The sequence below is a fragment of the Phyllostomus discolor genome, chromosome 12, assembly GCF_004126475.2.
Source record: "Phyllostomus discolor isolate MPI-MPIP mPhyDis1 chromosome 12, mPhyDis1.pri.v3, whole genome shotgun sequence".
NCBI classification, from domain to species: Eukaryota; Metazoa; Chordata; class Mammalia; order Chiroptera; family Phyllostomidae; genus Phyllostomus; species Phyllostomus discolor.
The window spans coordinates 49,018,544-49,044,352 of NC_040914.2; the positions used below are offsets into that span (position 1 = coordinate 49,018,544).

General features: G+C 56.2%; 1 protein-coding gene across 1 annotated transcript; it reads left to right on the forward strand.

Annotated features, from left to right (window-relative positions):
• Positions 1-832: 832 nt before the first annotated feature.
• On the forward strand, positions 833-23,282 carry HEATR3 (HEAT repeat containing 3). Its single transcript, XM_028501985.2, has 15 exons — positions 833-1,116; positions 1,235-1,407; positions 2,638-2,725; positions 4,366-4,478; positions 7,555-7,664; positions 9,437-9,577; positions 11,048-11,334; positions 14,758-14,848; positions 14,935-15,101; positions 15,356-15,438; positions 16,084-16,220; positions 16,709-16,797; positions 18,716-18,859; positions 20,549-20,725; positions 22,549-23,282. Exons 1-15 carry the CDS (start codon positions 979-981, stop codon positions 22,774-22,776), a joined length of 2,166 nt encoding a protein of 721 aa, XP_028357786.1. The 5' UTR covers positions 833-978; the 3' UTR covers positions 22,777-23,282.
• Positions 23,283-25,809: the final 2,527 nt, after the last annotated feature.

Here is a 25,809-nt window from a genome sequence, read left to right on the forward strand (position 1 = left end):
TTGGGTGTTCCATGCACACCTGCAGTTACAAAGACTACCTGAAATTCTCCTGTACCTTTCCTTCATTCTTAGCACTCACCACAACTGCAATCAGTTATTCATATAATTACTGTGCATTTAACACATCCTCGCTGAACTGTAAACTCTGTGAGGACAAAGACAAAAAGGACAGGGACCAAATCTGTCTTCGTTATTATTTTATCCCAATGCCCAGCAGTGCACCTGGTGCTCGATAAGTATTGGTGAATCTTTTCATTGACTGTTAAAGTTTCAACCATTTATGTAGTGCTTATTATGTGCCAGTCTCTTGTTCTCAGCATCTTAAACACTTAAACGTTTAGTCCTTTAACAATGGTATTAGGTATATTTGATTGATGTACCCATTTCACTGGTGAGAAAACTGAAGCAAGAAGATCATGTAACTTCTTAAGGGGGCCCATCCTGAAACATTAACTGGCCTCTGTCTATGACAGGAGTCATGCTAAGCACCAAGGACCCAAAATAAAATCGTAGTTAACACTTCTGAGCACCTACTCTATGTCGGGCTCGGTGTTAGGTGTTTTACATGATTTTACTTAAGCCGCACAATAACCTTGCAAGTTAGGTAACCTTAATCCCATTTGACTGTTATGGAAAGTAAAGGTCTGGCAAGGTTAAGTAACTAGATAAACTTTACCAGCTGGTGGGAGGTGCAATTCCTATTACTATTCAAATCTAATCTCCTCCTCCTCGGGAAATTCCACGGGACTCCGCCCCTCAGCCAGGTCTGGCCCCGCCCACCCTCTCTACGCCTGCGCGCTCCTCGCTCCAGGCGCCGCCAGCGCCTGCGCACTGCTCCCCACGCGGCCCGGCGGTCTCCCGGGCCAGCTGAGCAGCCGCACGGACGCTCCCCGTCGGCCGGCCTCTGCTGCTGGCTGGGCAGCCTCCAGCGTCTTGCTGTCGCCCTCCTCGCTCGGTCTTCCCCCAGCGCACGTTGCCATGGGCAAGAGCAGGACGAAGCGCTTCAAGAGACCTCAGTTCTCCCCTACGGGCGACAGTCAGGGCGAGTTGGCAGCGGCGGAGAACGGGACTGAACAAGAAGACGATGACGGGCCAGCGGCGGAGCTGCTAGAAAAGGTGAGAGACCAGGCCTCGCCAGCCCGGAGGGACGGGGCGGGGCGAGGGGCCCGTGCCTGCGGCGGACCCCCTGCGCGCCTGCGTGCTGCTCGCCGTCTGACACTGCTCCTGTCCCCAGCTCCAGCACCCGAGCGCCGAGGTCCGCGAGTGCGCCTGCGCGGGGCTGGCCCGGCTGGTGCAGCAGCGTCCCGCACTCCCGGACCTGGCGCGGCGCGATGCAGTGCGCCGCCTCGGGCCGCTGCTGCTGGACCCCAGCCTGGCGGTGAGGGAGACGGCGGCCGGAGCGCTCAGGTGAGCAGGCAGGGTGCCTGGGTCGGTGTTTCAGACCAAGCGGCGCTGCGATAAGCCAGTGCCTTTTGTGTTTCGTCCTTAGTGCGCCTGGCCGAGGCAGCTGGCAAACCCCATCCAATGGCCTGGGCTCCGTATTAGAGGGGACCTGAACTCAGATTCCAGAGGCTGCCTTGCTTTCTGTGTGTCCACCTGGCCGCCTCATCGGCAGCAGCCACTTGCCCAGCATCGGTCCCTGAAGGCGCATTGTCCTCTCTCCAAGAACCTTCCAGAGAGTCCAGAGGTTCAGGGAACGCTCCCAGTGTATATGTGGCTGGTCGTCTAGGTGCAGGGGAGTTTGAGCAGGCAGCACATTGAGCCAGACAGCTGAGATCCTTGCTTTCCCAGGACGATGCTGGTGAGATGGACGAGACCAGTAAACAGATAAAATGGACAATAGAGAGACGTGCGGTGGAGAAAACCAGAGGATGATGAGCTAGGGGTGAGACGCTCTTTGAAATTGGACGCGCTGTGATGACAGCTGACGCAGCAGAGAGCCAGATATAGAAAAACAGGAAAGAGCAGGAACCTGACAGGGGACAGCAACAGCAAAGCAGGGAGGCAGCAGAGGGCTTGGCCTGGTTAAAGAAGGGGAGATGAGATTGGCAGGATGGACCAGGGATCAGGGTGCAAGGCTAAAGGATCTATTCCTTCGCAGCAGGAGTGACTTGATCTGATTGACCTTTTCAGAAGGCCGCTGGTGGCTGTGCAGCGAATGGCCTGTAGAGGGGGCCAGAGTAGAAGTTAGTATTTGTGGTCCTTGGTGTTCTATTACGTTTCATTCATTGACGGAGCAAGTCGGAGAGGGTTGCTTCAGGGGGTGTCACTCGCAGCATCCTTACCCTGGCTGCCCCTGACGTCTAGATTCCAAGACGAGGTCCCTTCACATAAGACTAGTCTGTGATTTATTCGCATTAAATAGGAAAGGTCTTCTCCCCTCTCCCTTGCCTGCGGACCCACGCTGCAGTACTATCCCAGATGGACCTGTTGGTCACATGACACAGTCATTTGTTTGCATCAGGATGGGTACGTGGAAACCGATGGATTGATTCTGAAACATCTTACGGAAATAATAAGCAGTTTCATCCAGGAGACACCTTAAGTGTGGTTAGAAACAAATAAACTTGAGAGCTTCACAGTGCTTTCTGACATGCGTGATCCCAAAGTAACACGTGTTTTCCACTTCTCGTGTAGAAACCTCAGCGCTTGCGGAGGTTTTGAAGTGTGCGACGACATGGTGACTAAGGACGTCATGACGCCTCTGGTCGCGCTGCTTAGAGAGGTATGCAGTTGTCACTCTCCTGGTGGCAGGTGTTCAATGTGGCTTTTGCTACCGAACTCAGTCCGGGGCGGGTGGAGGGTTCATTCAGTTGTTTAGTTCTTTGGTGTTAGTTACTTTGTCTTCCCTCAAAGCAGCCCATGGGAGTTTTGTTTCTTTTCTTTCTTTCTTTTTTTTTTAAAGATTTTATTTATTTATTTTTAGAGGGGGCGGGGAGAGAGAGAGAAACATCAATGTGCGGTTGCTGGGGGTTATGGCCTGCAACCCAGGAATGTACCCTGACTGGGAATCGAACCTGCGATGTTTTGGTTCGCAGCCCGAGCTCAATCCACTGAGCAACGCCAGCCAGGGCTGGAGTTTTGTTTCTTTTTGTGGAAACACTTCTCTCTCCTTGGTGATAGCGGTCTTCGGTTTGTCCCCACTCCACTGATTTAGATGCCAGTTGGAAAAGACCTTCCTGAAACTATAAACAGTATCCTTTAGACTTTAAACTTCATACAGTAAAAATAATTAGCATTATTGATTGCTTCTTTATGTGCCTGGTGCGGTTTCCTGTACTGTTCCATCCTCACAGCAGCCCGCTTGGCATCTGTAAACTATTCGTGTTGTACGGACGAGGAAGCTGAAGTACAGCTGTTAGGAGTTTGCCTTGAAGGTGACCTTGAGTTCCCAAATTTCCTATCATGCCAACTCGATTGCATGGGGTAGTCCAGGCATGAAGGAGCTCTCTCTCTGGCACAGCCCTGATCCCGTGTTCTGTACTGATGGGTAGTTTTCCCTTACAGCTGAGTAAAGAGGGTCCGGTTTTGATGAGAGGCACCGTTCTTGTTCCCTTTTAAAGCAGTGGCTCTCCTGGGAGTGATTTGCTCAACAGGAGACATTTAGCAAAGCCCAGAGCCGTTTTTGATTGTCACAGCCGGGGGTAGGCTGCTGTTGGCATGCAGTGGGCAGCGATAGAGGGTGCTCCTGAATACGCTACAGTGCACGTGACAGCCACCCACAACACAGCGTCATCCGGTGTCGGTGGTGCCGAGATGAGAAGCCCGGCTTTAGGGGGTGCCATGGATTACACCAGAGGGGCAGCACTGCGGAGTGGTTCGCAACACCTGCTTTGGATCCAGAATGCCTTGACCGGATTCCCAGCTTCACCATATACCAGGCTGCACCTTCCGCAAGCTGCCTGTGCCTGAGTCTCCTATTTGAAGAGGGAGATTGGGGATAAAAGCTCACCTGCTTCATAGCGCTGTGGCGGGACTGAGTGACATGATGTACGGACAGGGCTTAGACGCGTGCCTCGCACACGGAGGGCGCTGTGTGGGCATCCACTCTTAGCGGGTGCTGCCTTTCTCCGCCTCTTTGACTGTCTGTCCCATCAGAGGAAATGTGTGGTGTTGGTTTTACCGTTTAATTTCAATGTGAGATGCTTTATGCCTAATTTGTGCAATGACTTAGGACCGTTTCTCGTCTGTGTCTCCTGCCAGAGGGGACCAGGGCTGTGGGCATGGTACGGCGTATGAGGATTTGATTGGCTTGCAAACCGCTGTCATTTCTGCTGTTCCATTTTGGTGACCCATCGTGATCATTAGCCTTTTTGTGTAAGCAGTCTCTCAAACCAGCATGCTAACCACTGTATTTGGTTGCAGTGCAGTGCCGGACTGGATTCCAGTGAGATGTCGGCACAGAAGGACAAAGACCGGAGTGGCAGTTCTGTCGAGAACATAGCCAACGAGGCTGTGAACGTGCTGTGGAATGTGTGGTAAGGCGCGCGGCAGACCCTTCCTGTCCCGCCCCGGAGGAACGGCTATGCTCCTGGGCGCACCTGTAGGTCCCTGGCGGTGCTGCTGGGTAGGCGGCCAGGTCACGTGACCTAGGATCAGCACCCCTCCACCCACCAGCTTAGCCCTTCCCTCCTGGCCTCACTACTTGACAGCCCTCCCCTCCGGTCCGTACTGCTGACCACAGCCAGAGGCACCCTGGCCGTGGGCACGTGCCGCACACCCTTCCCCGCAAGGCCCGGGGCAGCCGCTGCTCTGGCCTGGCATCTGGAGTGACACAGGGACTGCCGGGCTCAGCGGCCGCCTTACTCCTCCATCGTGGCGTTGCCGTGTGACAGGGACATCGATGCATGAGAGGAGCTCCTGTGGCCCCGTGGGGAGAGGCCATGCTCCGTGTCCTGGCGGTGCCAGTGGTGAGGAGGGGGCACTTGCCATTAGGAGTGGAAATGGTGACAAACGCACCCTGGGTTTACTTTTTTCTGCCTCGTTTTATGGTCCAGATTTTTTTTTTTTACATATATATTTTATTGATTATGCTATTACAGTTGTCCCATTTCCTCCCTTCTCTCCCCTCCACCCTGTACCCCCCTCCCACCCACATTTCCCCCTTTAGTTCATGTCCATGTGTCATACTCATGAGTTCTTTAGTTTCTACATTTCCCGTACTATTCTTGCTCTCCCCCTATCTATTTTCAACCTACATTCTATGCTACTTATTCTCTATACCTTTTCCCCCTCTCTCCTCCTCCCACCCCCCTGCTGCTAACCCTCCATGTGCCCTCCATTTCTGTGGTTCTGTTCCTGTTCTAATTGTTTACTTATTTGCTTTGGTTTTGCTTTAGGTGTGGTTGTTAATATTTGTGAGTTTGCTGTCCTTTTACTATACATGTCTTTTCTTTATCTTCTTTTCTTAGATAAGTCCCTTTAGCATTTCATAAAATAAGGGCTTGGTGATGATGAACTCCTTTAACTTGACCTTATCTGAGAAGCACTTTATCTGCCCTTCCATTCTAAATGAGAGCTTTGCTGGATAGAGCAATCTGGGATGTAGGTCCTTGTCTTTCATGACTTGGAATATTTCTTTCCAGCCCCTTCTTGCCTGTAAGGTCTCTTTGGAGAAATCAGCTGACAGTCTGATGGGAACTCCTTTGTAGGTGACTGTCCCCTTACCTCTTGCTGCTTCTAGGATTCTCTCCTTCGTTTTTACCTTGGCTAATGTAATTATGATGTGCCTTGGTGTGTTTCTTCTTGGGTCCAACTTCTTTGGGGCTCTCTGAGCTTCTTGGATTTCTTGGAAGACTGTTCCCTTTGCCAGATTGGGGAAGTTCTCCTTTATTATTTGTTCAAATATGTGCTCAATCTGTTGCTTTTCCCCTTCCGATTCTGGTACCCCTATAATTCGGATATTGGAACGTTTAAAGGTGTCTTGGATGCTCTTAATCTTTTCCTCAATTTTTTGAATTCTTATTTCATCATGCTTTCCTGCTTGGTTGATTCTATCTTCCTTCTGGTCCACTGTATTGTTTTGAGACTCATAATCCTTCCTTTCACTATTGGCTCTCCTCCGCATGTCTTCCTGCATCTGTTTTATGGTAATCTGCATTCTTTCATCTAAATTTCGTCCAAAATCAACCAGTTCCGTGAGCTTTCTGATCACCAGTGTTTTGAACTGTGTGTCTGATAGATTGGCTAATTCTTGGTCACTCAAAAGGATGAGTCCCGGGGGACTGATCTGCTCTGTTGAAAACATTTTTTTTTTTCCCCTGCCTCTCCTTTTTTTTTTCCGGTCTGGTTGCTCTTGTTACGGTGGGGGGCGGAGCCTTAGGTGTTCACCGGGGCTGGGCTCCCCCGTCGCTAGATTATGACGTTATATGTGGGGGCGGGAGCGGGGCGGGAGAAAACAATGGCGGTAGTTCCGTTCCCCTGGACTCAGACCCTTGTCTGGGCTTCTGGGCCGCGAGCTCTGCCCTGGTCCACAATCGCTGCCCCTCTGGGTCCCCCAGCCGCAGCTTGCGTACTCAGGGGTCACCGCTGCCTTCTTGCGCGCCGGATGGCTTTTGCGCCGATTTCGCGCCAAACCTTCCCCCGACCTCCGCGCGCCGCCGACCCGAGCCAGCCCCGCGCCCGCCCGGCTCGTCTTCTCCTACCAGTCCGGATGAATGTGTCTACTTCAACTTCTTGGCTGCCCAACTTCCATTCAGATAAATCCTCTGCCGGATCTGGGTGTTATTCTGATAGTAAATTATTGTTGTAAATTATTGGTTTTCTAATCTTGGTTGTAGGAGGAAGTACGGTGCGTCCACCTATTCCTCCATCTTGCCGGAAGTTATTCTGGTCCAGATTTTTAGCAAGATTATAGCTTCTGATGTAAACGCTTTTGGGGTGAGGAGCATGGAGAGGCCTCACCTCGACTCATCCCTGTGGTAGGGGGGAAAGCACAGGAGGCCAGACCCAAGGAGCCGCCGCTAACAACACGTGTGTGGTCTTCGGACAGGGCGCTCCTCCTTTTGGAGCCTGGGTTTCCTCGTCGGTCTCGAAGTAAACAGTTTCTAGGATCTCTCCCAGCTCTAGTGTCCTGTAAGAAAACTGGGGTGCAGGTAAAGAGTTTGGCTCCAAGGGACCGGTGTGGAAACGAAAGCCCAGGCACCAGCTGTGCTCACATACAGTGGGTGCGAGTGTGCGTTGGCCTGGGCATCCTCAGCTCCGAAAGTGGGGGGCCCTGGACCCCAGCTCTGGTTCTTTTAAAAGCCTCGTTTAGGCCCTGGCTGGCGTAGCTCAGTGGATTGAGCTCGGGCTGCGAACCAAAACATCGCAGGTTCGATTCCCAGTCAGGGTACGTTCCTGGGTTGCAGGCCACGGCCCCCAGCAACCGCACGTTGATGTTTCTCTCTCTCTCTTTCTCCTTCCCTTCCCTCTCTAAAAGTAAATAAATAAATCTTAAAAAAAAAGAACACATAATTTTTTTAAAAGCCTTGTTTACTTCATGAACGCCTGTGCTTGATTCCTTAACGTTAAAATACAAATAGTAAAACTCCCCCCCCGCCTTTTTCATTTCAGCGAATGCAGTAGTAGAGCCGTATCTATATTCAACAAAGAAGGCTGTCTGGAGATTGTGATCAAGTTTTTAAGTAGGTTTTCCACCAACGTTGACCTGGCTGTTTCAGTAGGTAAGTGGAGCAAAGGTGATGATTTATTTAGTATGTGCGGCCTTATTTGAGCACTTTAATTCCGACGTAGTGTGTTTATTCTACGAGAGTGGGTTTTTATCTCCTGTGGGAATGCACAGCTGAGTTCTTTTAAAATCTGTGCTTAGTACTCACACGGTTTTCCCGCTCTTCACTCGGAGAGGGAGGGAGGGAGGGAAGGAGGGATCACGTGGGCCCGTGTGGTTTCTCGTGCGTTACCAGTCTCAGGAACCTCTGGTAATTCCCGAGCTTTCGTCGCCCGTGTACTGAGAAGCAGGCACCCCTACCAGCAGGCCTCGGAGCCAGAGGTCGTTGGAATTCAGGCTTCTTTCTCCATCTCGGACCCCTGGCTCACACTGTTGGCAGCGAACCGATAGATAGCCTGGGCCTGCTTCCCTTCCGTGGGCGGGAAAGGAAGGTCTGGCATCTTCCCGGCCCCCGAGTGTGGGGTTAGACGCCCTTGCGGGTCCTCACTCAGCAGGGGTGGGAGGCAGAAACCAGGGGGCGGGGGCTTGGGGAGAGGGGAGACGTGGCCGATGGAAAGCCTTTCTGTTCTGCCCGTCGCGCCGGCAGCACCTTTATTCGGCTCCGCCTTTCTCCGGCACGGACCGCGAGTGTCCCCTTCCTGGCGTTTCTCTCGGCGCCCGTGGGTGCCTTTGAGAGAACAGGAAAGGAAAAACAAACAGTGGGCCAGACACGACCGGGAGAAACTTAAAAATCATTTTGTTAGAATGGACTCTTTGGCAGTGGGGGTGGTCAGTGAGTCCGTGTGCATTTTACAAACCGTGGGGCAGGCGGTTGGTAGGTGGCTTTTTTTTTTAAACATTAGAAACATCTGTACCTTTTTTTTTTTTTTAGATTTTATTTATTTATTTTTAGAGAGGGAAGGGAGGGAGAGAGAGAGAGAAAGAAACATCAATGTGCGGTTGCTGGGGGTTATGGCCTGCAACCCATGCATGTACCCTGGCTGGGAATCGAACCTGGGACACTTTGGTTCCCAGCCCGTGCTCAATCCACTGAGCTGTGCCAGCCAGGGTGGTAGGTGACTTTTAACCTCAGGGGACGGTTTCTATTAAGATGAGAATTTCAGGAAAGTTAGTCCGCAGCTTTGAGAAGAAAAACTTGATTCCTGGGTTCCTATTTCTGTTCCTCGGCCTTGTTACAGATTGATTTGCCTTATTTTAATTTAGGGGGGGAGTTACATGGCTCACATGCCTCTTAGTATTATACCCACCCCTGAATTTGCTCATATTTTTGTATAAAACACTTTTTTTCTTAAATAGCATTTCACCAGAAATTGCTGTAACCTTTAAGGTCACACTGAGCGTAAGGGAGCCGGGATGTCCGAAACCCAGGGCATGTGACCGCCAACAGACCTGCTCCGAGGGTGTCGTCCTCGGGTGGTGCTGGGCCCCCGGGCTGCGTGCTGCCGGCCCTGATGAGTGGCCAGGATAGGCCTTCACTGATGTTTATAGTAACTGGACATGGTCATGGCATTCGAGAGCCTTTAAAATAGTGTTCATAAAAGTCTGCTTCTGTAAAGAAGGATACTTTAAGCCAAGAGAAAAGAAAATCACAGCACAGGCTGTTGGGGGATCCTCGTGTGGGCGTGGTGCCCTGAGGATACACACCCCACAAAACCAGGGGTGTGCAGAGAAGTCGTAAAGACTCCACTGTTTTCCGATGAGCTGTTTTGGTGTGAGTTACCCTCGCAGGATCCATTGTCTCTAAGTATTCGGTTTCTGTCCTTGCAGCCTACTGCTTGCAGACGGTCACGGAGGACAACCCGGAGCTGCTGAAGTCTTTCAGGGCCTCGGCCTTGCAGGTGCTGGAGTCGGCCATGCTGGCCCCGGCCAGCTCCATGGAGCACATTCTGCTGAAGACACTGGTGGCAGGTAAAACCCGGCCACGCACGATCAAGTGCCTTTTAGTGGCTTGTCGCGGGCGGAGACGGGGGCCGAGCTTCCCCTGTTTCCTCCTGTGCTTACGTCTGTTCTGAAAACTGTGTCACTGAAACGGAGACCCGTAATGCAGGCGGTTGTGCACCCCGGGGAGCCTTCTGGAACCGATGTGCTTGCAGAGCAACGCCCACTGTGGTCTGGTGGGGGCGCTGCAGCCAGGGCCCCTGTTAGCCCGCAGGGTGAAAAGTCAACCACGGGCATGGAAGACGTGGCTGCTCCCTGTTCCCCCAGACCTTTACCCCCAGCCCTTGGGCCCCCCCAGAATGTCCAAATACAAACAAGAAGTAACCTGGGGATCTGCTGAGTAGTTGGTAATGTTACAGCTTCTCTAGGCCTTCTTCTCTTGCCCTTTGGCCTTGCAGAGGTAATTGGATCTCGAGAGGTGTTGTAGTTTTTTTTTTTTTAGTGCTAAAATACACATAACGTGAAGTTTTCTATCTTAACCACATTTAAGTGTGCAGTTCAGTCGTGTTAAATAAATCCACGTTGTCATGCAAACGACCCCCAGAACTTCCTTCGTCTTGCAAAACTGAAATTCCGTACACGGGGAACAGCTCCCCACCCACTAACCGCCCCAGCAGCCGCCTCCTCCTTTCTGTCCACTCCCGGCGGCACCTCATGGGCGTGGAACCCTGCGTTGTTGTCGTTGGGTGTTTGGGGTGACCAGTTTCACTTCACACAATGTCCTCAGGGTTCATCCTCATGGCAGAGTGTGTCAGAATGTTCTTCCTTTTCAAGGCTGAGTAATACGCCACTGTCTGTAGGGACCGCACTTGGTTCATCCGTGCTTCTGCGGCTGGCCACTGGGGCGGCTCCCTCCTTCCGGCTGTTGACGGTCGCCGCTGTGGATGCGGGGGTCCGGGTGTCTGTCTGGGGCCCTGCTTTCACTTCTCCTGGTGCCTATCCGGGAAGTATCTGTATTTTAACCGTCACTTCTTACACAATTATCCCAGTGTTACGGTAGCTGGCGTTGTCTTAGGATAATAAAAAAAAAGTGAGCACCTGCAGCCCGGTGTGCCTGTGAGGCTGTGGGGCTTGAGTGCACCCTGTCCCACTCGCGGGACAGAGGCAGCTGCCTCGGAGAGCCGCTCGGGGGAAGGTGACAGGAAGGGAGGCAACTCAGTTTGTTGTTTTCAGAGAAACTCGAGCAGTGTGCCCGGTCTCTTGCTTGGTGTTGTATCAGAGGAGGGTGTGCCAAGTGGGGGGGAGGACTGGGAGGGGCCACACTAGAGGGGGCTGCCTCCGTGCACAGCCTTGTGACATTTAATTAAACCCGAACAAAGGCAGTGGGGTCAAGACGTCTTGAAATTACAGCCGAGCTGTAAGAACCAATCGCGTGAAAACCGTCTTTCATCCGAGGTTTCACAGGCGATTGCTTTGTCTTCGCGCTCATTTTCTCCCCAGGCACCGTGTGGAACCTGAAGGAGGCCATTCCGTCCAAGAGCCAAGCAGAAGTCATGCACGCTGTCCTGAGGATCGTGTCTGAGGCGCTGGACGTGGACGCGGGGGAGGCGGTCATTCGATTGAAGCAGGCCGAAACGCAAAGGCTGCAGACGGCCTCAGAGACCGCGGAGGCCACCGAGGCCGCCGGTGGGGGCGGCGTGGCCACAGACAACGACGAGGACGAGATGGGAGCGGCGCCGCGGGAGCGGAGGGGCAGGAGGGAGGCGTCCGTGTCCGATTTCCTCCCGGTAGGTCAGCCCGGGGCTCCCAGACGCGGGTTAGGGCGGCGGGGCCCCCCTCCCAGTCGGTGTCCCAGGTCTCGTGGAAGAGCGTCACGGCAGCGTTGGTTAGCAGGTGGATTTCAGCGATGGTTGGTCCGTGTTTCCCGTGAACTCTCACTTAGAACGTTAGAAATCTGCGCTGAAAGGGGAAAAGATCTCTTTGAAACGAGGCTTTTCTGTACAGCAGAGTTCAGAGACGGGGCGCACCAAACTTCCGCCCCCCCAGAAGCGTGCGACTGTCTCGGGAGCTGCCGTGTCCCCGGGTCCCCCTCGCGCCGTCTCCCGGACTGTCCCCCGGCGACAGCGGTTTTCCCTTCCCTTGGGCTGCCCGGCCCAGGACACCTGTGTGCCTCTCGTGTTGGTGCCGGCCCGACAGCGGCAGGCCGGGAGTCCCTCTGCCCACTGCTGCCGCGAGGACCAGGGCACCCGGTTGTGGGGGGAACAGAGGCGGGCCGTTCCTGCAGCCTGGGTGACGGGGGGCGCGCGAGTGCTCCGGTGTGGCGTCATCGTGGGTGCAGCAAACCTTTTGTCCGAGCCGGTCCGCAGAGCGGGAGCTGTGCTTAGAGAGAGTGGCCCATGGCAGCGAGCAGGGAGTCGGGGGTCAGCTGGGGCCAGGACGTGACCCTCCAGGTGCACCCTGTCACTGTCACTGCTGCTGCCCAGGGCCAGGCGCTGGGTCAGGTGCCTGGAAGCGAAAGGTGATTGAGGCAGATTTCCTGTCTTCAGGGCCCGCTTCGTCTCGGGAGGAGGGATACATACTTGTGGTTTACCGCGGCGCCTGTGCTGAGGACCGCGGCGGGGCTGGGCACGGGCTTCTGAGGCAGCCGCTTGTCTGCAGCAGCCTAAGGGCAGAGGGCGGCGAGAGGCGGTCAGAGGGGGCTTGGGGACAGGACTCCTGAGCCGACCTCACAGCTGGGGCACAGACAGCCCAGGGAAAGCAGGGTCGTGGTGTTATGGCCCTGGCAGCGGGACGCCCGGGCAGGAGGCTGCTGAGCTCATCCTGAAGGAGGGTGGCGAGGCCCAGCCGGGAAGCTGGCTGCCCACGGCCCCTGCAGCCCCACCTGTGGCCCGTCCTCGCTCCTGTGAGGTGACCTGCAACAGGACGGTCTTCATTCAGCGCCGTGGACGCTGGTCAGGTTATTACGCCCAGCGAGAATTCTCTAAGTGAGAGTGCCCCTGAAAATCAGTCTCCTGCTTTTTCGAGTTCACGGAGTCTTGTAACGCGGGACGTGGCGATGTCGTCAAGAGAGGAGTGCAGCTAGAGCGACTTGTCCAGCCCCCGTGCGTGGCTGGCAGGTGCGGAGAGCGGGGTCAGGTGCCAGGCGAACGCTGCCCCGGAGGTGATGATCGCGAATCACACAGGGTCCGAAAAGGCTGGTGCGCCCCGGAGGTGATGATCGCGAATCACACAGGGTCCGAAAAGGCTGGTGTGCCTGCTCCGGTGCAGGTGACGAGTGTGCGAGCCCCGAGTGTAGCGTGTACTCCCGTCTCTCCCGTGTGTCTGAGTCAGGGCTGAGGAGTTTAGAGTTGGCCACGTGGGACGGACGGAGGCGCAGCCGTGTGCCCGGTCCTCCCAGAGGGTGCCCGCAAAGAGCCCTGGGGACACCTCTTCCCTTGTCACGGGGGGCTCGGTTCTCGATCCAGGATAGCCGTGGCGGTTATCAAACCGTCGTCTGCTCGGTGCCATCCCCACGCCCGCCCCCTCTCCCCCGCGCTGCCAAACACCTTCACGCACGTCTCGGATGTCATAACATTTGCTCTGCGCTGGCGCTCTGCTCCCCGTCAGGGTGACAGCAGTGGGAAGCTGGGCGGAGGTTCTGAGCAGGGAGGCATGTGAGGAGGTGGGGCTTGACCTCGGATGCGGCTGAGCTGCAGCCGCGCACACGACCAAAGTGGGGAGGAGCCCTGTGCGGCCTGCAGGCGGGCGTTTAGTCGCGTCCCCCACACGTGGCGAACGGGACAGTTTTTGCATCCGTCCTCACCAGCAGTGGAAGGAACACAGGCATCAAATGAGCCACGTCTCTTCAATGAGCAACTTGCCCTTTTTTTTTTTTTTTAAGAACGTGGTTCGAATTCCAGTTAAATTGTTGCACAAGAAGTTGCTGGAGGATTGTAAGTGAGAATAAACACTCTGGGCAGGAAGTTGGGACTGGGTCACAGGTCTCCAGTTGTGTGTTTCAACTGTGACCCAGTCAATCTGAGGAAATGAGATATCCGAGTAATCTGAAATGCCCCGTACCAGTGAAATGCTTAATAAATCACACTGCATCCATCGTTGAGACAATAAAACACACGTTATTTCTGGCTTGTGCACTCTTCTGGAATGTCAGTGCAGCTTTTTTTTTTTTAAGATTTTATTTATTTATTTTTAGAGAGGGAAGGGAGGGAGAAAAAGAGAGAGGGAGAGAGAAACATCAATGTGCGGTTGATGGGGGTCATGGCCTGCAACCCAGGCACGTGCCCTGACTGGGAATCGAACCTGCGACACTTTGGTTCGCAGCCCGCGCTCAGTCCACTGAGCTACACCAGCCAGGGCCCAGTGTAGCTTTTCCACTTTTCACAGGTGACTTGCAAATTAAGGTCATGGCAATGTATGCAACCCCTCTCAAGAACGGTGATTGATAAGTTCCTGCTAATTCATTTCCAGAGGAAGAAAATCCCCCTCCTCCTCCTTCAGCGTTGAAGAAGTGCCTTACCGTAGCCTTCCAAGGAGGCCCGAAGGCGGGCCCGTCCGCCCCCAGCCCAGCCCTGCGGGCCACGGGGGGCTCGCCCGTAGTTCTGGCCGGTGCGGTCTGCTCCAGGGAGACAGCCCAGCCGCCAAAGGCAGGCGTGCTGTGCCTCGGTGCCCGGCGTCCGAGACGGGCTCTCGCTTTAACCGTGGTGTGCTCAGCTCCTCCTCAGTACGCTAGGTTAAGTTCCGGGGGGATGCCGCTCACAGCTCCCGACTGTCCCCCCTCTCCAGCCCACGGAGCAGCGCGTAGGGAGTAAGAACCGCGAAGGTAGCCGGCAGCCCCGGTGACGGCTGCTCACTCCCCAGTGCCGGGAGGAATCCGCGCCTCCTCCTTCTCATGACTCCTGTCCCCACCCCACCCCCGTGGCCGCGTGTCTTTGGAATCATTGAGCACCCGTGAACTCAGGCACGGGTGGCAAACACGAGGCCCGAGGGCCCAACCCGGCCCTCCCCCTGGTCTCTACCCAGCAGCAGCACCGAGCTCTTGCTGAACTGTGAAGGACTAGTTACATGTACAGTCTTAAAGTCACATCCGGCCCTTTGAAGGCAACCGCGAGGCCGATGTGGCCCCTGGTGACAAGGGGTTTGACGCCCCTGAGGGGGGATTCCCGTGGAGGCACCGGCCGCACGTTGAGAGTCGGTGGTTTGATTCCCCCTAGCCCACCGACCAGGAGCGGAGGGAGGCCGCAGCGCTGCTGACGGCCCAGCAGACGGCGCTGGAGATCCTCGTCAACATGTGCTGCAGCGAAGGTGGGAGCCCGCGTTGTCCCCCCGGGGCTGGGCGGGTGGGTGGGCAGCTCCCGTGGCCTCACTGCGCTGTGCCCCGCCCTCCCCAGGCCCCTCGGACGACGAGGACGAGTGGGAGGAGGCGCTCTCCAGCAGCGACGAGAGCGAGGCGCTGGTGGAGGACGCCCTCTGTGAGGGCGCGGGGCAGCTGCTCTCCCCGCTCTGCCTCTCCCACGAGGTCCACGCCGCCCTCACCAGCTTCCTCCTCCCCCGGAAGGTACCCGTCCTCGGTCTGGGCTTCCCGTGCAGCTGGGGGGGGGGGGGGCACAGCTGCTCGTTGTGTGCTTGGGGGCGGGAAGCCCCCACAGTGGGTGACCGGTGACCGGGAAGCCAAACCGAAGGACAGTCCCGGACGGGGGCTGACCCCCCCCCCCCCCCGGGGCGGGGTGCGTTGGGGCGGTGTGAAGGGGTCTGTCTGGCGTACGATGAACCTGCTCCTTCACTTCTGCCTCACGACGCCTCAACATCCAGGTGTTTGAGAAAACGGCCTTCCCGAACAGCGCTGCGGTGGGCCTGTGCTCCCGGAGCCCCGCTTGGAAACCTCTGGTCAGAAAGTAAGGACCTGCCTGTTTTCCAGACACCTGTCGTCATTGTAGCGTGACAGGGCGGACCACTCGGTAGAAGGGGCTGGGGAAGCGTGTGCTTGTGTGTGTGTGCGCTGAGGCCTGAGGGTGTGCATAGGGTGGGCTCACGCTCGCCCCAGCCCGGAGGCACCCTCACTGCCCGACAGCGGCAGGACGGACGGGTGCGTTCCGGCACGATCTCAGGGGAGACCGCTCAGCCATGAACGGGGTCTGAGCCAGAACTCCACGCCACGCGGATCAAACACCGCCGGGCTGGAGAGCAAGGCACGACCCGGCGTGCACACACTGGCGCGGTTTTCACGAAGCTCAGACACGGGCACCACCATGCTCTCCTGTTCGGGGGCGCACACACGGGTGTGAGCCTGGAGAGAAGAGTGAGGAAATGTCCCCGTCCAAGTCTGGACCTTCGGGGTCGGGGAAGTGGAGCGTGCCAGGGGCAGCGGAGGTCGTCCGGGAGGGCGCCAGCCTCGACCCTTACAGTTTGATTGGCTGGAGGAGGGTTCAGCTTCGGCCTCTGCTCGCAGCCGCTGACCTGTTCCCCGACGCTCCCCGCCGGACCAGCTGGCCCCGGGCCCTGGCCGGAGAAACAGATGCCATCCGCCCCCTCCCTTGCAGAATGAGCACCGTGCAGTGCCGAGCCCTCCTGTGCCTCCAGAGCCTGGTGTCCCTCCTGGAGGTGGAGCACCTGGGCGGAGCGCCGGCCCTGCAGGCACTGGCGCAGCACCTGTCCACGCTGCTCTTTTCCCAGCCAGGTGAGTGGGTCGGCCTGCCGCGGAAGGCCGCTCAGGTGGAGCGGGACTGGAAGGGGCAGGGACTCGGAGTTTGCACGCCGGGTCGTGCAGCCTGCAGAGCCCTTGCTGAGGCCGCCAGTCGCCAGTCGTGCCCCTGCAGCTGCCGGGGGGTGCAGGTCCCTGGGTGTGGTTCTCTTTCTCGCTGAGATTGTTTCCATCTGGTCACGTCAGACCAAGTGAGGCCGAGTCACCAGTGCCTTAAATTTAGGCTGCCTGAGTGTTTGGCTAATTGTCTGTTCTTTATTTTTCTTCTTAAAGATAAAGCCACTTACCTGGTTTGCATGTGAACGGGTGGCGCAGAGGACCTGGGGTGGGAAGCGGCCTCCCTGTTTGCACGGTGGCGGTGGCATGCGTTAACACTCAACGTGCTCCGACTGGGGTCTGTTTCCTTTTGTACAAAACCGCTCGTCTGGAGAAAGGCAAAATTCACGTTTCTCTCTTGTTTTCAGATTTTGCTCAGCACGTCGACTTTCTGGAAGCCATAAGCAGCGCCTTGCGGGCCCTGTTGCAGACAATGGCCTCCAAGAACATCCCCCAGGTGAGGGTTCCAGTTTCCTGTGTCCCCGGCACCTCTGCCTCTGCGTCTGCTTCTGCAGCGGCGCGATGCTCGCGGCGGTGTTCCACCCCTACGACCTTTACTGTGTGCGTCTTCGGGTCCGTGACAGAGAGTGGGCGTGGGAAAAACGTAGCCACCACACCGAGACCCACGCCCTCAAGTGAACAGACACTCCCTAATCACCAGGGGCGAGCCGGCTGCGTCCGCTGGCCCTGCTCGGTCCCAGTCACCGGCTGTCCCTCAGTGTCCTTGTGCCCCGAGTGCCCTGCTGGGCTCCATTGCTCTCCGCTGTCCTGGCATCACTCTGGGTGACACCCCTGTCCACGTAGCTGCTCTTCCTGGCGACCTGGCTTCGCAGTTCTCGGACCCCCTTCTCCCCAGTGCCGTGCGTACCTCGAGCCCTGGCACCGTGGCCATGCCCACGTCCCGGAACAGAGCCTGCTGGGCTGGGGGAGGGGGTGTCTGCTGTCCACTGTGAAGTGGGCTCTGCATGGTTGGCCTTTAACGGGGACTCTTCAGAAAATTCTCTGTATGTTTTTTCAAGAAAATAACTTGTGGCTCTTAGTTCCTATGAAATGGGATTATTATAACGCCTGGCCCGCTCGGCAGCCACGGGAGGGCCAGAAGCCCTTCCACCTCGGTGCTCACAGGGATGTCAGGCACCGTCACTGATGGTGTCCATGGTGTCCGGGCGGGAACGGGCTGCGCCAGCCCGACTCGCAGCTCAGGCTGGGTGCGTAATCGGCTGGTCACATGTCGTCAGGCCACACGTCCTCGGGCTGGCTGTGCCCTGGGCTCGGGCCGTGGGTCTTAGGACTCAGAGGAGCCTGGCTCTCTGATGCTGTGTAAGGACAGGAGGCCGAGGGCCCGCGTGCCGAGGGAGCGCGCCGGCCCGGACACAGCTGTCCCGCCAGCCCCCCCGCCGCTGTGCCCGCGGCACTCTTGCGTCGGGCGGCCCCCGGTGTGAGTCACCCCGGTAGTAACGCCACACGCCTTCCTCGCCCTCCCAGCCTGTCCCGGCGAGCAGCAGCTCCGTCGTTTGTGGGTTTTTTTTCAGCAGACTGTTTTCTGAGAAACTGGGGCACACTCGCTGTTACCTTTAGATCTGGCAGTGTGGTGCGGGTGAGTCAGCAGTGAGTGAGATGATTTGGAACTGCTCGGGACTCTTCTATAAAATGACAGCCAGCGTGGAGTGAGTGTTCAATGTGTACACTCAGCCCTCCCAGCCCCCCTGTGAGGGGAAGGGTGGGGTTCACTGGGGCTCAGGGGCTTGTGCCGTGTTGCCCGGTGGCAAGCGGAGGGGCTGGGATTTGAACCCAGGATGTCAGACTCCAGGTCCCGAGCCCTTAAGCCCATGCAGCAGGACACTCGAACTCCACGATACCGTGCCTGCACGTGCGTGCAGATGAGCTTGACATGGAAAGTACCGCTGCCTAGCGGAGCGCTGCGTAACTCAGTGGTTTTTACGGTCTTCAGTAATTGACCACAGCACATCTCAGAGTGAGTTCTGGTCCTGTGTGGATTCAGGGAATTTTTATTAGAGCTGCGTGACCCTATTACATTTTGAAAACACTTTCACGATCGATGCCAGAAAGAAACTAGAATCTCTCCGGTCTGAGTGCATTTGAACGGAGTCTTTAAGTGAAACCGATGGGAGCCGACCCCCCTTTTCTGGGCTCCCAGCTTGGGGGGGGGGTCCAGCGATGGCAGCGACGCCGACGGGCCTCGTCTCGGCTCCGAACGGCCCGCCGTGCTGCGGGGCGAGTAGAAACCTGTAGTGGCCCCTCTGCCGAGGACTCACGTGGTCCTTGGAGCCGGGCAGCCCGCGGGAGAGGCCGCCGCCGGCCGTGCGCCCTGTCCTGAGCTTCACGCCACACGCGCCCCTCTCCCCCTCTGACAGTGCATGACCCCGGACCAGCTGATGGTGCTGTGCAGGGCCGGCCTCCAGAGCGCCAGCGTGGGTGTCAGAGTGAACGTGGTCAGTATCCTGGGAATCACGGGCAGCGTCCTCGCCAAAGAAGACGGCACCCTGGAAACTCTCAAGGTAAGACGGTCCCGTGGCCCGTGGCTGTCGCTGTGGGTTTCGGGGCACCGCTGTGGGTGTCGTGGGGAGACACCGTGCTGAGAAGGTGCTCGCGGAAGGACGCCCGTCATACCCCCTGGGGCTCGCTTTCACCGCGGGGATTAGATGGGGCTCGGGAAGCCGAGTCCCACTTTGCCGTTTACCTTGACTCCAGGGATTCTTCTCCAGAAGCGAGCTTGTCGCCCATGAAAGGCAAGTTTAGAATCGTGAGGTGCCCCGGCCTCAGCCTCTGCATGTTGTGCGGTCGTCCTGCCCCGAGGCAGCTCCGCCCCAGGCCGCGTGTGTGCCCGCGCCACCCCCCCCCCCCCCCCCCCCGCCCCACGTACCTCCCGCTGCCGCTGCTGCCTCGAGTGCCCCGGGAGCTCACCCGGCACTTTGCTCCCAGGCGTGCCCTCAGCACGGTGCGCAGTGGCGGCACTGTTAGAGATACGGTGTCACCGCCCGCGGAGGACAGGGATGGCGCAGGTACCCTGCGTGGGGCCAAAGCCTGCTCAGGTGTGGGCACTGACGGGAGGAACACCACTTAGCAGACGGCACGCTCACCCTGCCAGGCACTTCATGGTGACAGTGTCAGTGACAGTGACATCTGTCAGACCCTTATCTTCAAAAGATGACACACGCACACACAGGAACACTTGGAAAAGGGCAAACAAACAGAGAGAGGAACACTCACCCCCACCCTACACGCCCAGTGCGACTGCTTCACAGGTGCCGTGTGCCCCCTGCTGCACAGGGTCTTGTGATCTGGGCGCTTAGATTCAGATGAGGAAACTGCCGCCCAGCCGGGCAAAGGGACTGTCTGACGGCCACCCTGTTACGGGGGAGCCGGGCTTGGACTTGGGGTTCTTAGCGTTTCCACTCTCGCACGTGTGACACCGGCTGTGCACGTGTCCTTCAGACGTGGAGGGTGAAGCTGGGCCACCAGACAAAATAATTCACTCTTGAACCGCTCTCTGCAGGTTAGGAATGGTCTGGGCTTTTTGTTTGTTTGGCTGGTTTTTGCTGTTAAAGATTTTGTTTTTAAAGAGGAGAAGGAAGGGAGAAAGGGAGAGAAACATCAGTGCGTGGTTGCCTCTTGCACGCCCCCTACAGGGGACCACAACCCCGGCATGTGTCCTGACTGGGAATTGAACTGGCGACTCTTTGGGTAGCAGGCCTGCGCTCAATCCACTGAGCCACACCAGCCAGCCAGGGTGGGGATGGTCTGTGTATTGGCTAGCCAGTTGTGAAAATTGGGCACAGTGAAACAAAACGAAAGTGCATTGCTCAATTTTTAAAATTGTCTTTGGGTGTTTTTCATAAAATTCAAAAAGCACAATTTTTGTTCCATTTTGACACCATGGGGAAAGCCTTTTTGAGGGAGGCAGAGGGGAAATTTTATAATTTCCTAAGTCAATCTTTCATGTATCATCTATGCATCTAGTTCATTTTATTTAGGAACGTAACTTCTAATGCATTTTATTCATTTTCCTTATACTTGGTATATTTACAGATACATGTTAAGTCTTTAACCTTTACCCTTCTCAAAGTTTTGATTTTCCGCCGGCATCGCTGCGTACGGCATCACGTGCGCATCTCTGCCGTTTAAAGCCGGTGCTCGGGAAACGGCCCTGGGGATCCTGGGGGTAACGTGCGTCTTGTTGGCCCCAGGCCATCGGGTGCTCCCTGCTGGAGGTCGCCACCAAGGACCCTTCGCTGGTGGTCGCTGGAGAGGCCCTGGACGCCCTGTTCGACGTGTTCGCCGACGGCCGAGAGGCCGCGAGGGCCTGCGTGCAGATCCGCCTGCTGCCCGCCCTGCGAGAGCTCCAGCCCGTCTTCAGGATGAAGGTATGCTGCCGCCCGGTGCGGAGTGCTGGGGGGGGGCAGGGGGAGGGCGTCCTGTGGGAGGAGGGGCATGCACTCCCCCACCTCCGGGCCCCCTCCCGGTGCCCGGAGCCCCTCAGCCCCACCTGCGAGCGCTGCCAGGCTGAATCAGAGCTCGGACCCCGTGACCTGAGCCGGGTGGCGCGACGCCTCCTCCCCCTGTAAGTTAAGGGGTGCCGCCAGGGCCCCTCGGGGGTGCGTGCGTGCGGGCGGTGGTCTGCAGCCCCCGGGGCTCTGCCGGGTCGGCCTCCAGCCCCGTCGTGTGTCACGTGCTGCGCGTTACAGGCTGCTGTCCCTGTCCTGAGCGTTTCCCTTCGGTGCTCGGAGGAAAGGCAAGCTCCCTTGAAGTGAAACAGCTGTCTGTTTGGCTTCTGGATCTTAAATTCAACATTTGCTTTTAATCTTTGTGGAGGGAGTAGAGGTTCTGAAGGAAGACGATCTTTTCGCTGTTTTTCACTGTGCGCGTCTTTGACCGGGCGAGCTTCAGACGCAGAACGAGGGCCTCACGGAGGGAACTCGGTGATGGGTTTTAGGTGAACTGATGGCGTGCCTAGAAATGTAAACGTTCTGAAAAACTTTTAAGGCATAAAAAACAGTTGTGCGTCCCAGAAGAAAACGGAAACACGGGCTGGACACGTGTTCTGTTGTTCTTACCCCTGAAGTGGGTGCCGGTGTAGGAAGGTGAATGCTTATTGGGAGTACAAGGGAGAAAACTCTATTTGAACAATGATTAAAATAAAATTATTTTTAAAAAAAGAAAAAAAACAGAACGTGAACGCCGCTTTGTCTTTAGTGCCTTCGTGGGCTGGCATGGCCCCACCGGACGCACGTGGGGCTGGTGGCCGGCACCCACTGGGCTGGGCCTCGCCCACAGGGGACTGAACGCCAGCGGGGAGAGACGGGGCAGCCCCCTCCTCACTGCGTTTCGCTGAAGCCTGGAGTTTTTTTTCTTGGGTGCTTTTTTTTAATATACTAGGATGGGTTTTTTTCTTCGGTTTTACTTATTTTCAGGGGGAGGGGAGGGGAGGGAGAAAGAGAGGGAGAGAAACATCCATGAGTGCGAGCAAGAGCAACATCGCCTTTAGCACACCCCACCCCAGGCGCGTGCCCTGACGGGGGCTGGTGACCTTTGAGTTCTTGGGCCGGCACTCGGTCCACTGGGCCACATCGGCCGGGGCCGTTTTGCTTCTGTTTTTACTGGGACAATGACTGGGGTAGAATGGACACGTGGTATCGGATCAGTGTCCGATGGGGTGTGCCACGTAACGGTCTGATATGACGTGACGTGCACACCGTGACGTGATCGGCACGGTGCGTGCAGTTAACCCCCGGCGCCTCGCAGGGAGACACGTGTTTTTCTCAAGAGGGGAGCTTTTCAGAGCTGCTCTCTCAGCACCTTCCCAGTGCATAGACACGGGCCGCAGCGCGGGGATGGCCAGGGGGGTGGGGGGGAGACGGAGACGGGGAAGGGGCCAGAGGATGGTGACGGCAGGTGGCCCGGCTCTGGGTGGCGAGCACACGGTGCAGGGGACAGGGGACGCATGCGAATTACATGCCCGAAGCTTATCTGATGTTGTCAGCCAACGTCACCCCAATAAATTTAATTAAAAAGCGCACAAGCTTATCTCCGTGGCTCCCCTCCTGTGTCCCACTGACCTTGGCAGTGAAAACGGTTCATCCAATTCTGGCAGCTGTCTTGTTCCGAAAGAAACACGCCCCAAACCAAATGCTTCCTTTGAGGGAATCGGTCACTCACACCAGCTCACCCAAGACTCCTCTTTTGGCAGATACGGAAAGAAGGGAGAGGCCAGTACAGCCCCGACCAGCTGCGCGTGCTCGACAACGTGAAGACGAACCTGAGGAGGTTCGTAGCTTATCAGGAAGCCGTTCAGCAGGGACCGACCGCGGAGCCCCCCGAGCCGCTGCGGGAGGGCGCGGCCCTTGCCCCCGAGCGGGCGCGCTTCGGAGAGCCGTCGTCTAATGCCTCTGCCCTGAGTGTTGATTCGAGGTTCTAAGAACTTCAGAACCGGTCGGAAACACTTCCTTAGGCTCTGGGATCCGAGTGCCTTTCAGGTGCTCTCGAAATTCACGTTCCCCGCACGTTCCAGTCGAGGAGACACGAGGAGCAGAGACACAGCGGGGTCTCAGGGGGTTCTCGAGAGCGGTGGGGAACTTCTAACCAATCGTATTTTTCTGAAATTTTGCCCCCCCCAAAAAAAGAGGAAGTCTAAAGTATTTATTGCTTGGATACTCTTTTAGGTCAATATCATTTTATATTAGCTGAATTTTTAACTGAACGATGAAGACAACTTTATGAAATTAAACATGTGTCAATCATGTTTCCCTTCTACAAAGCGATGAATTTGCGTTTCATCGTGGAGTGAAATACACCAACGGGCTGCCAAAGCCACGGCCGCGCTCTGGGGGGGCCGCTCCGGCGTGTTGCTTTGTAAGCTCCCTCCTGTTGCATTTGATACGGAATCAGAGTTGGGAGGGGATATTTTTAAATAAAAATAACTATTTTATTGAAAGCTTTGTGCCTTACAAAACCTCTGTAACAAACGTCAGCTGGTCCCCGTCCTGAGCGTTCGCCCGCTGATGGACGTTGCTTTGACCACGCGTGCGATCCTGGAAGCAAGGTGGACAGCGGGGTCCCCGGCGTTCCTCTCAGCAGCGACCTGCAGGTGCCGAGAACCGCAAGCTGTGGCTGGGGGAAGGGAACAGAACCTACTGAGGAGCGGAGAGGTAGACCACGTTCACGGACAACGGGAAGGTGATGTTTCTCCCCAAACCCGTCTGTGGGTGCACGGCTGTCCCATCACAGTCCCCACAGGATGATCTGTAGAAATTGATGAGCCAACTCTCAAATTACGTGGAAAAGCAGGGGATTTAAAATACAATTTTCAGAAAGAACAAAGTTGGGGAACTTCCACACCCTAACTAGAAACTCAGCAGAACGCTGTGGCCACGGGGCAGCGTGGCAGCACCCGGGGGAGGGCCGAGAGGGGACCCAGGGAGCGCAGCTGGGAGCCCAGAAATGGACCTGTGGTCGTGGGGTCAGTTGATGATTTTCCTCTGAGGTGTGGGGTTAATTCAGGGGAGAAGCAATAGTCTGTTTAACAAGTGGTGCTACATTAACATCTGTGTGGGGAAGGACCGTGTGTTCCAGCGTCCAGGCTTCATGACGTGTGACGCTTTCGCTCACCCACCGAGCACACCCGGGGGTGCAGCTGACCGCTGCTCCCGAACACCCGAAGGGACCTCACCCAGGGCCCGTCAGTGGGTTTGGCGCCGGCCTTGGCTCACACCAGCACTGGCAGTTTTACCCACCTCAGCTCGTGTGCCTGGAGGGCCGGGGCGGCAAGGAACCTTTCGGCAAAAAGAAAAAAGAAATTGCAAAACAGCTTTTACCTTGGGGACCCCTGTGCAGGAACCCAAGGAGCACGCTTGGAGAGCGGCTGGTCAGGAAGGGTGGAGAGAACGAGAGGGCAGAGCAAGGCCTTGAAGAAACGCGGTGCTGGAAGGGCTGGTGGGAAGGCGAGGCTGGAAGGAAGCGGAAGAAAACACGTGGGAGGCAGGAGAGAAACCAGAGGAAGGAGACATCAGAGAAGTTGCAGGGAGGGGCCGAGAGTGCAGGGGTCCCAGGGTCAAGGCCCTGTGTGAGGAGTGCTGAGAAACGTGCATCGCTACAGTGACGTGGTTGTCACCGGTGACATCCGCAAGAGCTGTTTCCATGGCGTGGTCAGGTGAGGAGTCAGGTGTGAGAGGTGAGGAAACGGACCTGGTGGCGAGAGGTCGGGGTTCAGAGAAGATCGTGGAGGGGAAGGAGACCAGGCAGTGGCTGGAGGAGGGAGTCACCGTCGTCCGTTTCCTGTGAATGAGGAGTGAGTGAGTGAGTGAGTGGGTGATGCGTTGGTCGCAGAGCACAGAGCGGAAGGAAACTCCAAGGTGACCCCTGCTTTCCGGCTGACGGAACGAACTGGCTGGAGGTCTGTTCGTTGAGACTGGATCAGGGCCCCACCGCAGGCAGACGGGACGCACCTGCGCTCTGAGCTGAGGGATCACTGACCTGGGGAATCGTCAGTTCCTTCGGAGGAAGTTGGCTCAACCTCCCGGCCCCAGCCTGCTGCCCGTCTGCGGTGACGGGCACACAGGTGACACACACACTGCCAGTTTGACGGTCTCCCCGTTCTTTCTGTCTCATCCCTTCTTTGAGTGACAAGTGCACTTTAGCCCTGGCTGCCGTAGCTCAGTGGATTGAGTACGGCCTGCAAACCAAAGCATCACAGGTTCGATTCCCAGCCAGGGTACATGCCTGGGTTGCAGGCCATGGCCCCCAGCAACCGAACATTGATGTTTCTCTCTCTCTCTTTTTCTCCCTCCCTTCCCTCTCTAAAAATAAATAAAATCTTGAAAAAGAAAAAAAGTGCACTTTAGCTTTTACTGTTTAACAACAACAAAAAAAGCTTTATCTATATACTGGAAGATTTTCATATGTTGCCGTGTTTGAGAAATTTGTATCTTTAATTAAAACTATTTTGGTTTGCTTAATTGAGCAATTCCTTATTTTAATGAACAGAATTAACTCAAGTTGTTTTTTTCTAGGCAGAGCGAGAAATCATAAGTGGTTTCCAGTATTTGCTCAAATGTATTTTTAGCCTCCCTAGTTTTATACAGGCAGTCGAACTGTGAGAACACAGTCGCCCTGAAGTGTTCACATTTTCAGCAACGCCTGTCTGTGAAAAGGACAAGTTCTTTCCTTAAAGGAGAGATACTTGAACTGACTCAGGTAAACGAGGGCGAAGTGGAGTGGTTTTTGAGTGACTGCTGTGGAGGAACAGGGGTCTGGCTGGAGGGCCCGGGGTGGGACCGCACGGGACCTGGCGCTGGCACGATCTCGCCAGGCCGACCGAAACGGCGCCTGCCTCTCCTCCTGCTCTGGTTCAAAGACCCGTGCACAAAGGCAGTAAATGTGTGAGATTGTTACAGTCTTGAAAACATCTGCAGTTGTTTTCATTAAAATTTACACACGAATGAGTGCATTTCAC

Excerpts from the sequence above, each read along its gene's own strand:
- HEATR3 (XM_028501985.2), top strand. The coding sequence starts at position 979 with ATGGGCAAGAGCAGGACGAAGCGCTTCAAGAGACCTCAGTTCTCCCCT. Across the intron at positions 1,408-2,637 it reads ACGGCGGCCGGAGCGCTCAG|AAACCTCAGCGCTTGCGGAG; the intron begins GTGAGCAGGCAG and ends CTTCTCGTGTAG. Across the intron at positions 2,726-4,365 it reads TGGTCGCGCTGCTTAGAGAG|TGCAGTGCCGGACTGGATTC; the intron begins GTATGCAGTTGT and ends ATTTGGTTGCAG.